This window comes from Mycteria americana, chromosome 7 (genome assembly GCF_035582795.1).
Source record: "Mycteria americana isolate JAX WOST 10 ecotype Jacksonville Zoo and Gardens chromosome 7, USCA_MyAme_1.0, whole genome shotgun sequence".
In the NCBI taxonomy this organism is placed as follows: domain Eukaryota; kingdom Metazoa; phylum Chordata; class Aves; order Ciconiiformes; family Ciconiidae; genus Mycteria; species Mycteria americana.
Window position 1 is genome coordinate 18,604,100 of NC_134371.1, and position 17,615 is coordinate 18,621,714.

The 17,615-nt window shown below is 38.9% G+C and overlaps 1 protein-coding gene across 2 annotated transcripts in view; it reads right to left on the bottom strand.

Moving 5' to 3' along the window:
• RASA2 (RAS p21 protein activator 2) overlaps nucleotides 1-15,297 on the bottom strand; it is a 50,058-nt gene extending 34,761 nt beyond the window's left edge. The window contains exons 1-4 of one of the 2 annotated variants that reach the window (XM_075507258.1): nucleotides 15,134-15,297; nucleotides 8,220-8,325; nucleotides 2,697-2,800; nucleotides 1,551-1,645 (exon numbers count right to left, since the gene is read on the bottom strand). In XM_075507258.1, the coding sequence (XP_075363373.1) occupies nucleotides 1,551-1,645; nucleotides 2,697-2,800; nucleotides 8,220-8,296 (276 nt within the window). In that variant the 5' untranslated portion in view covers nucleotides 8,297-8,325; nucleotides 15,134-15,297. Of the gene's footprint in view, nucleotides 1-1,550; nucleotides 1,646-2,696; nucleotides 2,801-8,219; nucleotides 8,326-15,099 lie in introns of both variants that reach the window. The other variant, XM_075507257.1, reaches the window with a different exon arrangement.
• Between the last annotated feature and the right edge of the window lie 2,318 nt (nucleotides 15,298-17,615).

Sequence of the window (17,615 nt, forward strand, 5' to 3'; positions counted from 1 at the left end):
TCTCAGCTCTGCTCTTACAAATTTCATTGAAAAAGGAAGCAGGACAGAGGAAAAAAACCTACCCAAATGCCCTAACTCAAGGAAAGATTAAAATGAGGAGCATGCCTTAGCAGGAAAGGTCATCCTTTAATGGAAGTGTCACGCGGGAGAGTGGTTTACACATCCCCCAGCCACAGAAAAGTATCAATAAGAGCTTACATTCCACTGTGAGCTACAAAGCCATGGAAAATTAAAAAATTTTTATTTCCAATATGTAAGAAATTGCTAAATTCTATTAATGGAATATTACAACTGAATTTTCATACTTACTCATGTAGTATTATGACAAAAAGTAATCTTTCATTCACTACATTTTCGTGACAGAGAAAAAACATAGCAAGCATGACAATATTTAAGTCAAAGCAGAAACTGCATTTGAGTTTGTATCTGGAAAGGACTTTCTAGAATATTCAGAGTGATTAGATGGAAGAATTAAAAGAAGAATGAGACAACTTGCAGTTGGACTAGATTATCTGTAGGTCCCTTCCAACTGAACTATGCTATTGTATTCTACCCTAACTGAACAAGGACTGATTTTCAACAGATAGAGAAAGTGGTATTCAGATGTTTTGAAAATCTGTCTTCATGTAAAGCAATCACATGCCCTCCTGCATAGCCAACAGCTGCATGCTAAACTTCCGGCTCATAGATGATTAATCCTGGATAATCAGGTGTTTTGTTTGGTGGGGGTTTTTTTTTGGTTTTTTTGGTTTTTTTTGAGAATTCTGTGCACATTCACCTCTTGGAAAAGTAGACAGGATTCTCCCTACCCAGGTGGACTTCCAAGTTACCAGAAAAATACAAACACTGCCAAATCCAAGACTTTTGCCCTCAGGCAAATATGAAAAGACTATTAAAATCTAATAAGTTGTTTATCACAGCAACAAGGCTAAGAAATTCTCAAGAATACTGTTCTGTTTTCTTCCTCAAACCAAAGAGAGAATTGATGCAACTTCTAGAGCCATCTCATTTTTACGTATTACTAGAATGATCGTGTCAGAAGAACTTGAACCACAGACCAAAATACAACTCTGAAGTGCAAGTTATTTGATACTGAATGCAAAATATTTCAAAATAAGATAAATGAGCACAGCACAGGTACCTCCAGTTTTGGAGACCTTAACCATTTCATGTCACATAATCAGTCATCATTTCAGATAACACCAAAATTGACTAAAAAAAAAAAAGATTCAGTAGTTTCCTAAATCATTGCCCTGTCTCAAGTACATAGTTCCTCTTGCAAAGATTTTAGACATCAAAATACTGTTAAGACATTTCCCAAACAGTTGCTTCAAATCTTCTGCCAGTTTTAAGTATCATGAGGAACAATACAGCCAGTTTAGAAGTGTAGAATATGCATTATTCTCTAATCAAGCTGAAAGACGCAACTGTCTCACAAGAATTAGGCAGATGCTAACCTCTATCTGCTACAGCTCAATATAAACTTCTACCATTACATGCACTTACCTATATTTAAATTTAAAAATGTAAATGTGCAATTTAATAGTTACCTGAACCTCTGAATTAGAATCAACAGGTTGAAGCATAAACCAGTTCTCTTTTCCTGTGTAGTTGCATAAATCTTCTTTTTTGATTGACACCTTTCCTGGGGGAGGGAGGCAGGGAGAGATAAGCATAAATATCACTTTCATCTGAATAGGACAAATAATTAAATAGATTTGGAGTTTGATTTTTGTTTAAACTCTCTTTCTTTTAGGTTTTTTTTTAAGCTTATGATGCTACATGAAAAGCTTATGGAAACAAGGAACATGAAACATAAGCAAAGCAGAAAAATAGTTTATATAAAGCTAAATTAAGTTAATTACGATGTATTATCTTGGATATCACTAATAACAAGATTAGATAAAATAAAGAACACACTTGTGGATGGAAATAACATCATAAAGATTTGAGAGAACAGTAATGGTGTTGAAGAATGTTTAAATAGGAAACTGAACGTAGATGCCTTTTACTCTTCCGATTGCTATTTGGAAAGCTGCTGTTATACCAAATTATCTGGCATCCTGGTGCAAATTATTTTCTTCCTCAATTCAAGTAATGTGAAGGCTTCTTCCACAGCAGACTGTTAGAGCTTTATAGCAACTATACCCAAATAGCAGCTGCAATAGAGCCGTTATGCAGTGGGCAGGAGGGAATCCACCTCCTGTAATTTTTCACCTAAACTACGTAAGTTGCTGCAAAATGCTTTACAAGTCACTAAGATACAGGTTGCACTGACAGAGGAAAAAAAAATTATAGATAGTTTTAAGAATTATTCCACATTCCAATTATTGTGGAATTATTCCACAATTCATTCTTTAAAGACCTACAGGTAGTGACAATTATTCAAATATTCCAATGAAACAGAAGTGGAAAAAAAAACAAATAGAGTTTTAAAAAAAATTTATTGAGACTATAATTATAAGACTATAAAATGTCCTACTAGCCTAAAAACCAAACATATTTTAGTATAATAGAATAAAGCAAGGAAACAAAATCCTGCTTTTGAAACTTTAAAGGAACATTTAGTTTAAATGCACTATACACTGTGTTTTGAAAAATGCATCACTTCAATAATTGTATCCTTAATACTACAGATAATGATATTGAAAATAACCAAATGTTATGCAAGATGTAGACAGTATCCCAGAACTTACCTATACGCAGGTCTTTTTGTAAAACACTTTTATCATAAATGTAGAAGGACAACCACTGGAATGTTCTTGGAATCTCAAAGTAAAATTCTTCCCCAAAATAAGGGCTGAAAAGAAAGACTGAAAGTTAAAATAGAAAAACACTTTATGTAATTTATACAGAAGACAGGCATTAAAATGTTACATTTTTACTGCAGTCCCAGACCTTGGCCTTCAGCACTATACTTATCTATCAAAGCCATCCACAACCATTTCATTACAAGAACATACTATAACACTACAAGAATGCCTTACGTATGTTCAAAAAAAAGAAAAAAAAAATCTGAGTGCACACACAGAAAGTGTTGTCTCTTCTGCAATTTCAATTCTATTTTTCTGTCTTGAAATTATTCTAGTTGGTTCTCTACCCACCCCAAACGACTTCCTGAGACACTCACAAGTTTTATGTTTCTCTTTTTTCATCAGTACATGATTAAATTACATTAAAACCAAAACTTATTAATTACTTCACAAACTGACATTTGTTTAGCTCTAACTTCCATGTCAAATTTGATGCTCAAAGATTCAGATCTGTAAAAAGAAGCCATACGCATTAGCAACTATAAAACAGAATAGTGAAAAAGAGAAATGTTAATCTCAAATAAACATGTTCTCCCGCATGCCGAAATGGTCACTGCATTTCTCCATCTAATGAAGTCCAATATAGTGTTTACAGTTCACCCTACTTAACTCCATTTGCACAGCCCTCTACATAAAAAGACTCTGGGTTCCTCTATTTTAGACATATTTCACACAACGTGTTGGTATTTTCACTCAAGGAATTTACACTTCCATTAAACTTACGGAGTACTTATTGATGCAATCATAGCCAGTAGTTGGAACGTTTCAAAAGACTGAACAAAACCACAATGTTATTTGTGTCATTGCAAGTTGTGAATTCTGAAAATCAAGTGCATCCACAAAAAAACCCTGCTATTTTGGAACTTACAGACTTAAAATACTTTCATTTACAATGTATTAACATCACCAAGGAAAGGTGTTCAGCTTCATGAAACTAATTTTAGCCCCTGCTTTCTTCCTACAGAAAAGTACCGTGATGACAGTTATACCAAACCCAAAGGTGTTTTGTTTTGTTTCCCAGTAAAGTACCTTTCTCACACTGTATTGTTACAATACTTTATTAAACTAACACAAATATGCTTATATTTGGAACAATCAGTTCATATTATTACCTACCCAAAAGGATACCAGGAAGAATAGGTATCATCCCTATTCTCTTCCCTCCAAAATAATTACAGAAAAACCATGAAATGCTTAAGGACCAATGGTTCATTAAATAAGTTAAAAATAAGAGAAGAATTGATAACTAACTTAAAAAGTGGGAAAGAACACAGGTGAAAATCTAATATACCAAGTTTCTAGAATGGATTTTTAGAAACAAGAGCTTTAACTGCACAAATTCATTATGAGGAATTTCACAAATGAAAATGTTCCTTTTGTTCAAAGCAGACAGATCAGTATTAGCCTTTGCACTACACTGAAAAATAATTTAAGAATTCTCAGTTGAAAAATTTGCTTGTGGTTTTTCAGCTCCCCCCACCCCCCCCTTTTTTTTTTTAAATTTCAAAGCCAACAAATTCAGCTTTGATTTTGAGGGCTTGGTTCTTCTAGTCAGTACCACCACTAAAGGTACAAATTCATGAGCATTACCTTCAGGAGTAGTGCAGCCCTAAGCAGCCTCAATTTCCTTATACCTTCACTGCTCATTTCAATTGTATTGACACAATAACTCAGACCAAAAAAAGATGAAACAAAGGCTTCTTTTAAACTTAGGTCAATTCTGTGATATGGCTCCCCTAATAGCTACACAAATAATAGCTGCACCAGTACAAACAAAGAGATATTACAGCAGAAAGAATGAACAGTGGGTGAACTAGCTGGCACTGGTATCAAGGGAAACTCTGCTACTAACTCAGCTTCAGTCAGACATCCTAAGAGGAACACTAGACTACAACGTCCATTAACAACTGTGCATCACTAAGTATTAAGTCCCTGTTCTTGCTGGATATATATAACTCTATGCATCCAATTATATCAGATAATTAGTCTGGTATGGAGACTGTTAGCAGAGACTTCCAAAAACCTATTTAGCAGCCATATCCTATGGCTAAAGAGAGCAAACTTCACAACTATATCCACACGCCTCCTCCCCCCCAAAGAATGATCAGCCACTAACAATCATTATTTTGACCTCAACATTACATCAAGTCTCAGGTTTGGTAAGAAAGAGCAGGCCAATAGTATAAGCATAAATAGAAGTTAATGCATTGTTTTATTCATGTTGATACATTTTTCCTTACCTAGATTAACACCACTGCCTTATGAATCAGTTGTTGATTATTCTTTAGGAAAGTATGAGGCACAGAGAAAAAATTTAAGATGGAGAATACAAAGGGTTAGTAAAGAAATTCTTAGGTGGATACAGAACTGGCTGAAGGGGTACAATAGGTTATACCAATGAGGAATAATTAAAATGGAGAACTTACTCAACCTGTTCCTCAGGGATTCAGTCAATTTAGTATTTTCATTTGTGACTTTGATGCAAGAACTTTAAAGACTGTGACGAATATAAAATTAGAAGATAGTGCTAATTCAAAGGAAGACCAGACTGTCATACAGGAAGAACTGGATTACAGTAATACAGGAGATTAAATTTACATGTGTGACATACTCCTTAGCTCTTCCCTTCCTTGTTACATTAAAACAGCAGTTCTATGATGGAAACTGACCAATGCCCCGAGATCCGTCATTTGATAAAAGCAACACAGTTATATCAACAAAAGAATTATTTTTGCTATAATCTTGCATTCACACAAAGTTCAGTTTGAAAAAAAGAAACTGAATTTAGTTTAAATAAAAAATACAACACACACATACCACAACCCCTCCCCAATTCCTCATATTTGGCTGTAGATAATTTGAGGCGGCTCACAGATGTTCTTTAAACTTTCCAAGGGAAAAAAAATTTCTTTCTTCAGAACCCACAGACATCCCACACCGTGTCAGAAAATATGTCTTGAGTCATTAGTCAAAATATCCTTCTTTCACTTCAGTATTAATTCATGTTTTTCTAACTTGGAAAAGTCATTTGCTTCACATCTGGACTCTAACAATAGTCCAAGTTCTGGTGGAAGCCCAAACCTATTTGCACATTTTTAAAATACATTTCTTCATTAGTTTTCAATCACTGTAGTCAAAGATAATTTTAACTCTAGTGATAAATACTTCCACAGACTTCTAACTAGCAGATATTCACAGAATACAATTTAGATTACAGCTAGTATAAATTTGCAACCCAGAATACAGTGACAAAACCAGCCTGTGAATTATGTGTGTAAGAAAAAGCAAGCAAATAATATGAAACAAAACAATTAAATTCAAAGTTGTATTTGTGACTAAAATTATACTGTTCTACACCTTACTGAAAAGCAATTTATAAAGTTTTCAGACTAATAAGAGATCAGAGCTTTCATCTTCCCTTCCAGCACCTCTAGGTTAGTACGGTATTCTAATTTAAAACAGTAATAAGCAACAAGATGGTATAATTAAGTTTCTGGAACAAGTGTCAGTCTTCATAACTGCATACACACCAGTAACCAAGTGTAAGCATCCAACCCTGGTCGCTGCTAATAGAGGATGACTTATCTTATTACATTTCATCAGTTTGTGTAGAACCCTACTCATGCTGCGAATCTAACTTAACGCAGCCATAATTCCGAGGATGAAGGAGTTCCCTATGTAGTCAGTGGAGACAGAAAGGCACCTATGGGCAATGAGAAATTCAGAGCACTGACTTCTGACTCCTAATAAAGTGTTCTCAGTTTAGAATTATTAATTTCATATCACCTGAAAAATTCTCAATTTGAAGGGGAGGAGGTGTGTGTGTGTGTCACTTGAGACCCCCCCCAAATTGTTGTTTTGTTATAGTGGGATTTTTCTTCCTTTCCTCTGTAAAGTACTAATGGCACCATTTTCATTTAATGAAGTTTCAGTTAAAACTTCAGTACTATTTAAAAAAAAGTTGATGGATCTAAGGCAATTTATTTTATCAAATGTTTTACTACGTAATTAATACTTCTTTTATTATCAGGTGATTAAAGTATATCAGTTCTTAAACAGAACATAATAAAAATGTCTGCATAAACACTAAATGTAACAGTTTTTGTTTCTAAGCATAGCAGTAACTTTTAGGGTTTCAATTATTAACATGTCAAAAATCGGACAGCAAATTTTTTTAGAAGATACACTGGGTTCCCTTTTACCCAAACTAGTGTCTGTTTGAAGAGGAAATTTTAAGTTTCTGCTTTATCAATACAGTCTCTTTAACATTCTTCTCTGAAGGATTACTCAGTTGAGTTTGTTTTAGTAATCACTCTCAATTGCACCCAGTTAAATTCTGAAAATTTTCTGGATCTGACTACAGCAGTTACCGATCAGGAGTACGAGCAAAATACTTGTTCCTGATTGCATGTATGTGGGGTTTGCTTTTCATGCAGAAGCATAAGGAGGCTTTAAAACAATGTTTTGAAAAAGTAAAATTCCCTATTTACATTTGCTGTATGAGCAGTATGCTGTTCCTCACCTGGAAACAACTAGAGAGATAGCTCAAAGAGCAAACACTAACAATAAAACTACTGGAAACATCAAGAATTAGGAAAACTTTCAAAGTTTGAACAGGCTTTCTGGGTTTTAAGAGGAAGGTTTAATGTCTCCTCCAGATAACTGAAACTATCACTCAGATACTCTGAACAATGCAGCTGCAACAATGCTTCAGTATGGGTCATCAGTGAACTTAGAGTTTTGAGACATAAAAGCACCTACACTACTGCAGGTATGTTATCATGACTTTTTTGTTTAATTGTTTTTAAAGCTCTAAGACAGTAGCAGAATCTACAGCTAAGCACTGCTCAGGGAGGCAAAGCAAGCCATTCTGTGTGAGTACTGGTTATAGTTCCCAAAACAAGAACTTCGGGAGAGAATGGGGCCTATTCAGGGGGACATCCCACAGCACACAAAACTCTTATAAATGGAAAAGTTCCGGTTCCTTCATTCTAGAAACAGGTTTTACAAGACAGACACTAAAAGCAGAATTCCACCAATACAGATCAACTGCATGTCAGAAGTAGGAAATTATATGGAGAGCAAGTATCCAGTAGATTTCTTTCCCTTGAAAACAACCTGGCAAGAAAAAGAATGTTATGCCCAATGAAACAGAATAAAGTAATAGTGAAATATGTTTTAGCGTGCTTCATTTTAAAAGCACTGTACTACTCACAAGCCTCAATTTTGTCTTCTTTCAACCACTCTCATGATTTACGCACTGCCGTAATGTTTGAGTAGTTGCCACGAGTCAGCTCTCATTTTAAAGAGGTACAAGCAAAAGCACATGCACATTGACACATATCTTGTTCTTATTCTGAACTGAGGCAGTCTTGCTTATCATCTCCATTTAAAAATGAAGCTTACCTTAAAGATTTTTCAACTACCTGTGTCCGAAAAACTTCTTCTTGGTCCAAGTTTATGGTACAGAAAAAGTCTCTCATTTTGTTGGGTACTAAGTGTTTGGCGTCATCTGTAAATAAAAAAATTACTGTAAATATTGAGGGGGAAAAAACCCACAAAACATTAGGCACAAGAATTTTACAGTTTTAATGCGTGTCCAAAATTTACTTTTCCATTCAGTAAGCATGCATTTCTATATTCATTTTCAGTTCATAAGATCCAATAGCGCACAGAAATTACTACATCCAGCTTCACGTGGAATGAGAGTCGACAGGAAGAGGACAGCACAGTGACTCACGAACACCACTTCCTGCAGCACCTGCACTTTCCCTTGAGAGGTCTCATCTCGGGCTTGACCCTGTGTAGCTTGCTAAATCCGAGAAGCTTGCAGCCTGAGGTGATATGGCATTAGGTCATAAGACCGAGACGTGATCTGGCTGAGCTATTGTTCACTTGCTATTTTCTCAGCAAATACTGTGGCTAAAGGAAGCTGATTAATAAGAACTTACCCATCAAATCTTTATTTCATTTTCCACAATGAACAGCTGATTTTAAGTTGACCGATATATTTTCAAAGGTTCAGCTATGAGTACTGTTTATTTTTTCCTAACTGTCTGTTTTAGTCAGTAGGTGATTTTCCCCCTTCTACTAAATGAAACATGGATAAGAACAAGTAGAAAAGGAAGTTTCTAACAAGACAGGATGATTGTCAACACAGTAATACAAAGATTTGCTGAGTCTAGGCCACTGCAATAACACATGCTGGACATCAGGCAGCCCTTTTTGGAAATGGTTACTTTTAAGTAGTTACAGCTAAAACCAGTTCCCAATGCTCAAATTGGAAAGCTCTTCCAAAATCTGAATCCTGCAGACATCTACATTTATTTACGGCAACCTGTCCTTTAGCTTAAACAGTTATTTCCCCCCGGATGTTTCCTTCCCTTCTGAATGTCTTCAAAGACAGCAAACAGACCCTTTTCACCTTTTATTCTGCTAAAAGAAAAAAGACAAGCTTTTCTAGTACTCTCTCATATGAGAGGCTCCTAATCAGTGAGTAGCCACTCTCTGTCCCTGTTCCACTTTGTTATCTTAAACACAGGCAATCAGAATTGTATTCTGCATTAGGTCTTAACCAGGACCTTTTACAGTAGCGTTCATCCTTACCTGCTATTGGAAATACCTCTCCCAATGAAATGTGGAATCAACATTATCTAAACTTTATATAAGGTATTAGAAAGTAATAGGATGAAAACTACAACAAAGTATTGAGTTTTAATAACTTATCATGTCTGAATAACATATCACCTCCACTTTCAAAGACTATAGCTTGAAACTAGATTTGAAGTGTCATACATATGTTTCTTTTTAAAAAACTGCAGATATGAAGCATGGTGGTGTAAGCTTTATTGTCTATGCTGTTAGGATGCAAAATCAGAATTTGGTTTCTCTCCCCTTCCCCCCCCTTTTTTTGTTAAATAGATTATTACAGTCTTGAAAGTTAAGTAAGTAATGCCCATGACATTGGAAAAACTACCACAACTGTATCTGAGCAGAGAACGAGACAGTTTAACAGGAACAGAGACTGAACTTCATGCATAATGTTTTCCAAGTTAGGGATATGTACACTAATGGAAAGCAAGAACAGACACTTAAGTAACTTCCACAGTTAAAACTTATGCTCTTAGAAGCATCAATGAGCTTTTTATCATCTTGGGTATGGGAAGGGAGGAAATACACATATTATTTTTAAACACCACACAATGTTGACAGATTGAGAGACATGAACAGAACTGGTTTTTGATACCATTTGACTCCAAAAAGAGACTAAACTCAAAATTACGCTTCAGATATTGCAGAATAACCAAGAAAAACATCAATGAATGAACATTGCCTTAAAAAAGTGCTATTTTAATAAAACATATGAAAGAAAATATAAAAATAAATTCATGAAAGAAGCTAGTAATCCCCAGAGAGCTTCTGATACTGTAGTTTGTAATTAATAAGTATGAACTGTGTCAGTTGTTCCTGATAAGAATCTTTATTTTTTAGTTAATACTCTGTAGCTTTGCGATCCTATTTTACATAAAATATTTAAGATATAACATTACTTAAACGGCACTGTAAAGGCATTGTACAGTGGGCTTTGAAAGGAAATTACAATTATTATAGTTTCATGTTTTCTTAAAAGAGTAAAAACCAAACATTTCTACATAATTCACAATTTTTATGTCTACTATACTGCGGTCTTCCAGTATTAAAAGAAACTTTCTACCCAAGGGAATAGAATAAATAGAAGTTTTGATTTTCTAATAAGATAAAAACCTTTATTTTGTAGCCCAAGTGTTTAGCTTTAAGGCACAGACAAGTTTATTGACGTTTCTGGGAGGCAGGGGGGATGATTCTCAGTTCCGAGTTAAAAATAACCTCAGAGCACTTGTCAGGTGAAATACAGAGCATGAAGTTTCACATCTTTCCAAACACTTCTTAATATCTGTGATTGTGGGAGACTTTTCAGCCATACAGTGGTTCAAAAAAAAAAAAAAAAAAAAGGCACAAGTCTTTGACTGATTACACCAAGTCTTACTTTTTCCTCAAAAACCTAAGGCTATAATGGTTACATAAAAATCAAGCATACACACCACCAGATACCTGCTTGAATGTTTAGATTTTCAGTGCATTCATCAAGTATGCAATTCTGAATTCTGAAGACCGCATATGTTTCACTGTTCAAAGGATGCAAACGAAAAAAGGTAACTGAGAGAAGTACTGAGGTAACTGAGGAAATGTACACCAGTGTTTTCCAAGGGTTTCTTTAGAAAGTGTAGGTAACATGAATGGTTGGTCAGAAACACCCAAAGTTGTTTTGGGGAGAAGAGAGAAATTAAACCAATTTTAGATGTAACTGTGGAACTATATTTCAAGCCTCTTCACAGAGGCTGTCATTTAAAACTATATAGTGTGATACTTAAACTTACAGTTCAAATGGTGAAATGTGCAAGTGATGACACAGCAGCAATAACAGACTTATTTATTTTGTATTGACCGTGTCAATTCACCAGTTTCGGTCACTGGACTAACTTAAACCAGATATTATTTTCACATGACACATTTAGTAGCCTAATTCAACAGGGAAACCATTAAATGCATCACTAAAATAATAAACATCAACCTTTTTATTTTGAAAAGATAGAAGTTCACAATTGCTATTAGTTACCTGACTTTTAAACTAACTAACTTTATTGCTACTCAGCTACTTTGGGAAAACAGCAAAAAATAACAGTAATTTAAAAAAATAAAACCAAACCAAACCCCAACCAAACAAAAACAAACAAAAAACCCCACCAAAAAACACAAAACAAAAAAACACAACCAACCCACACTTTGGCCAACTATGCATACTGGTATGGATTTTGAAATATTTAGAAAATATTGTTTAGGTACTCTATATAAATACCTAGTAAAACCTCACTTCAAAATAAGATTAGATCAAACCTAAATGAAAGGGAAAAGCCACAATGCTAATAAAAACTCAAGTGTTAGAGCAATAGGAATTCAGGTGTACAACATCTAAGAAATTCAAACTCCACACTACTTTGATGTTATGAGTTAGTAATACCAGCAATGGAGCAACCTACCAAATTCAACAGTTCTGTCAAACTCCCTTGCCTGCACATCATTTGTTAAATGTAGATACTACATGAAAACACCAAGTTAAAGCTTGTTCACTGTTAACAGTGTATCAGAAACTAAGCAAAAGCAGAGGCTGGGATAAATAAATGCTATTCACAGTATCTTCTGTCGAGTGAAAGTGCACAATTAGTGTACATCCTCTGACAGAGACCCGGAATAAAGAAATTTTGAAGACGTTTATGCACACAAACTCCAAAGTATTCGCTTCACAGGACTAAACATATATAGCAACAACTAAATCCACTCCAGGAGTGCAGCATAATCCGAGATAACCACACAGTGTTAACAACTCAGTGCAAGAAGTTTGAAAAGAATGCGTCCTGAATTTTGTCAAATGAGCTCTGGGAGATGAGAGAGACATTTTCCAAGTGCTCCACTAAGACAGGTTTCAGTAAACACAGCAAAAATCAAAGGAACTAAAATCACTTAGCACCTACAAATGTACTCCTGTACGTCATAAAATGAAAACAGAGGATAGTTATAAAGCTTAAAACACTACACTACGACATATGCCTAAAACAATGTGATATCCACGTACCTTTGTAAGGCGCTTTTGCCATTACTGTGGCAGACAAAATAGAGCCACCAATACAAAAGGGTCGTCATAAAGAGAAGACAGACCTTCAGTGGATTTCTGATGGAAACTTGCTAAAGTGTAATATCACATTTTCAAAAAATATTATGGGGTCTTAAACTGGTAAGATCAGTTCATCTTGCCTCTTTCTTGAAAACCGGAGGCAGGAGACTGGCTGCAACCACTGGTATCCCACAAAACAGAGACGATACCAGGGACTGCAAATGTGTTCCTACTCTGTTTTTTCACTGCTAGGTATGTAATAGCTACTTAGGCCACCTTTAAGTATATGCCTCAATTCTAAATCTGTTGTGATGATTTGTATAACATCCCTAACTTTACATTTTACCATCTACCTGTGTGTTGTAAAACAACAGTATAAATAAGAACTTACTGCAGATGGTGTTTTCTATACATGCAGAATTACATAGAACTGACATTACCTCATTAAAACTATCACGCTCTCTCATTCAACACATATAAAATGAGTCAGTGTCAAGTCTTGTAGTAGTTTAAATGCCAACAAAGCTTAGGCACCAAAATGCATTCCACTTCTAAGAAACATGTTACAAGGAATTCTTACAGACTATGAACATCAACTTTCCAAAGTGAGGTCTGCTACTGCTAATCCCTCCAGATCAAGGGGGATTACATTATTACATTTGTTTATTATTGTTCATTCAGAGGGTTTTCCCCTAAAAAAAACATTAGTAAAATACTAGCAAGAAGTGAAAATAAAACAGCATGTGCTGTGCAAAGAAGCCAAAAGAACATCTAGGGATTTGACAGTTCGCAAGCTTCCACAGCATATTTAACTCACACCTTTTTTGTAAATACTGTTTTTGTTTTGTTAGAAGAAACAAGTACGTTTACAAAGTGATTTTCAAGACACATCTTTTACTGCAGCTATTACTTCCACTCATTTTCCAAATGGGCTCCTACACTTCTTACAGGCCCATCTTTGGCAACCAACCTTTTATGTATTCCCTAGGAAGCAAGTCATAGTCCTTGGTCTACCATTACTTTTGCCAGGCAATTGAACATTCAAAGTAACGATGCAACTGCAGGCTCAATCCAGACAGAACACAGAAACAGGACAATAAAACTAGTTTCAACATAAGTCTCAAGACATTTTGGGTTTTGTCTTTTAATGCTTAATGAAGAACTTTTGTCAGGTTCAAATATCACAAAACGTAAAACTCCTTGAACATTATGTTGGCCAGTGTTGACAAAAACTTTATGATAAAAGTTAGGAAGCAGAATGGTGTCAATAAGTAAGTCAGCTTCAGTAACTAATGCCTTAGCCCCAAAACTAACAGCATTCTTTTCTAAAGGCAAGCTGACATGTATTATTTCTGTGATAATTGCTAACAACGTAAGATCTCAGTAAGTGTGTGTTCAGCCTTGTCTACCCAACAGGCAATCACTCTCTATCCCTAACACTGAAGCAAGAGTACCTCCGGCTATCCTTCATGCAGTCTCCTATTTTCATGACTTTGTCTTCTATTTACTGAAGACATATTCAAGTCTATACTGCGTGACAATGTTTAAGTAAACACAATTCCATTCCGCCACCAAACCTAATCCTTCAAAAGATTTTCACAACCGGTTCTCAATCCCAGCACCATGGCCAATTCAACTTGTTTCGCTTCATTCTCAAAAAAGTCAATCGACTGCGTGAGAAAGGAAATAAATGGGTTGCATCTGAATGGTATGAATGTATTTTGATACCCCTTCAGGAAGCTGCTGCACATCCTGTTTCTCCTACTTGCTTTGAAGTGCTCCCGAGCCGCACCACACTATCTCTTTTCCTCCCCGGCCCCTCCTCCCAGCTCATCCTTTGGTTTCCCACGTTACTGAATGTATAGGTATTTTTAGTCAGCACTTCCTAACCACCAAAATAAAGTCACCAGCCTCTCTCTCTGCCTCCCTCTCGCTCGCACACACGCTACACAAAGAAACAGAAGCATTAATGACCGTTTCCAGAACAGCCCTCTACCACCAACTTCCTGCACATCAATAATTTCGCAATTTCTGCTTGACAAACAGACTCCGATGCCCGAGGTCTGGACGGGAGGGGGCATTTCTGCTCGCCCGCTGACTCAAGGAAACCCTCGGAGCAACGGATGCTTCCAGCCACTCCGGGGCTCCAACGGCCCCGCCGCATCCCTCCCTCCCGCCCAGCCCCGGGGCCGCGCAGACCCCGGCCCGGCCCCGCCCGCCCCCGCCAGCACGTGCCGGCCGCGCCCGCCACAAAGCCCCTTCCCGGCGCCGCCGCAGCGCGGCCCGGGCCCCCGCGGCCTCACACCCGCCCCGCGGGACTCTCCTCGCCGCCCGGCCCGAGGGGCACCGCCGTGAGGAGCTGCTGCCCCCTCAGCGCCCCCCCCCGCGGCCTCAACGGCCGCCGCGCGAGCGCCCGCCCGCCCCGCCACGGGGAAGGGGAGGGAGGGAGGGAGGGAGCGGCAGCGGCGGGCCGCGCCTTGGAGCCAGGGCAGGAGCGGGCACCTGAGCACAGCGGCCCCGGGCGCTCCCGCAGCCCAGCCCCACCGCAGCCCGCCCCAGCCGCAGCGCCGCACTTACAGATCTTCCCCCGGAGGTTCTGCAGCACCCGCACCTCGTCGCCGCCGTCCCCGGCCGCCATCGCGCCAGCGCCGCCGCCTGCGCAGTGCGGTGCGCCGCGGGGGGAAGGGAGCGGCCCGGCCCGGCCCGGCCCCGCCACACGCCCGCGAGCCGCCCCGTGCTGCCGCTCCGCCCCCGCTGGCCGCCGCCCTCGGGGGGCACCAGAGCCGAAGCGGGGCGGGGGGCGGCGGGGCGCATGCGCGCTGGCGCCCGCCTCCCAGCAGGCCCTTGCGCGGTGGTTCCGCCCTTGCTGCGGCTGCCGGCGGCGGCGCGCAGCGCCTGGGCCCGGCCCGGCCCGCTCCCGGCGGCGGCGGGCCCGAGGGGGTCTTGCTGGTCCGTCTCCGCTTTGCTGGGTGCCCGGTGGCCCCGGCCGCTTCCGCAGCTTGCCCTGACTGCCCTGTTCCTTTGTGTACCTCTTACAGGGGCAGCGGGGGCGAGCTGCGAGGCACGTTAAACGCGTGTATTTCCCATGTTAATCTTCATCGCATTAAACGGCTGGAACGGAGCCGTCTGCCTTGCTTTCTAGTATGCTGAGTGCCTGTCACTGTGAAAAGCAGGCGATGGTTTCTGTTGAATCTTTGTCTGCTGTCACTTGTTTCCATTTGCTTGTTCGGCCATGTAAGAAATGCTGTAAAACACGTAGGAAATGGTTCAGTTTTCCCGTGCTGCCTAAGAAAGCAGGTGTAGTGCTGTCTGCTAACTGCAGTTTGCTCACTGGAGTCCTAACACACCTGAAGGTGTTAGTAGACTACAGATAAAGTGCAGCAGCAGCCTGCCTTCATCAAGAATTAAAGGGCCTTTGCATCACGTTTTATACCAGTTTCTTGATGATACAGATCCTAATGTGAAACTCTCTGGGGTCTTGCTTACATCTGGAGTTGGCCCCAGTCCCACATCGGTGGTGGGTGTCTTTCCTTACGTCTGCATAATCCACCCAGCCATCAGCTGCAGGTGGCCGTGTCCAGTTTGGTGACACTGGGCTGCATGCCGAGGGTACATCAGCCTCCAGGCCCTGTAGGCACAGAGCCTGGTGAAAGCCTTTAGTGACTGACGTATCCTAAAACAGAGGTAGTTCAGTGGACTAAAGCTGTTTTAGAAAGCAGTAGAGGACTAGGGTTCTTCACTTGACACCGAGAAAGCCCTCTTCAGTCTGTCCTTCTGTTAAAGCAAAGGGAAGTTCAGAAAGTTTCAGGCCAGCACCTGTCATTTGGCTCTAATTGAAGTCCTCCGCCATGGCGTTCTGACCATTTTTTACTTCTCCTGCACAAATCTTGCCATTATTATTCTGATACGGCATTGACCCATATAATCTGACAGTCAGGCACTGCTGTGCCTCATTCCTTGGTGGCTTTTCCTGCATCCAACTTCTCCCCTGCTGCTCCTTGGGCAGCAGTGAGGTTTCTTCCTCATCCCCACACTCCACGTTGTGCTTTAAGGTGGCGGGCAGCAGGTTGGTGGGGAATAAGCTGCTTCATCACACCAGTAACAGGTGTATTTGTATGCATGCAAAACCCAAACCTGCACAAAGACACAAGTTTAAATAAGCTGAATTTTAACCTGTTAGAAATGAGAGGTTCCTCTACAGTACAAATTGAGGACTTGATTATCTACAGTTGGCTGTCTAGGTTGGCTGCCCTGTCTGACCGGTGGCTGGTGAACTGAGGCTAACCTGGGCAGAGTCAGAGCTTTGATCTGAGAAACGTAGCAGGGTAGCACTCTGAGAATGAAGATGTATGCTTAAACTGTGGGTTGCAACATTTTAAAAGTTAGATCGTGTGACTCTAGTTCTTCCATGCTCTCTCAGAAGTTATGATTACAATTGGAGTTTACTGTTTAACTTCGCTTCCATCAAAGCACAGTTCTCCTATCGACATTATCAATGCAACTTTTAGTTTTGCCATTGTCTAATTCCTGACACTCCATTTTTTTTTTAAATGCCTTGTTTTAATCTAACATACTATATTCAGAATATTGTTTCAATTGCATAACGTTCATTTTCAGCCTCTCTTTAAGTTACATTTTAGGAGCATCTCTATGACAGATAGGTCTGTTCAGCTAAGGACATAGTTAAGACAAACACTAGTGTGCTAAATTGCAAACTTAGGGGAAAGATTTTTTCATTTAACAATGAGGATGTAAGTAGGGGGATCTTTACTCATGTGAGATAACCTTTTATGTCAGCCAAGGTGTTGAATTGTCAGTGATAACTGCTATACTAAAGAAGTTTAGAACAAATAAAAGTGATGATGACCTTTAATGACTTAAATCATACGCTTCTGCCTGTAGTTTAGCTGTGTCATGTTACCTCATTTCACAGAAGACAGCAATATCATTCAGTATATTTGTTCTAATTCTGGTATATCATAAATGAGGATTGACTAACATTTTGTTTAGATGCACAAACTTTGGGATGATCCACTTGTCTTTTTAATTAGCATTTGAAATAGAGAAAAACGTATTTGCTACATGTAGCAAAC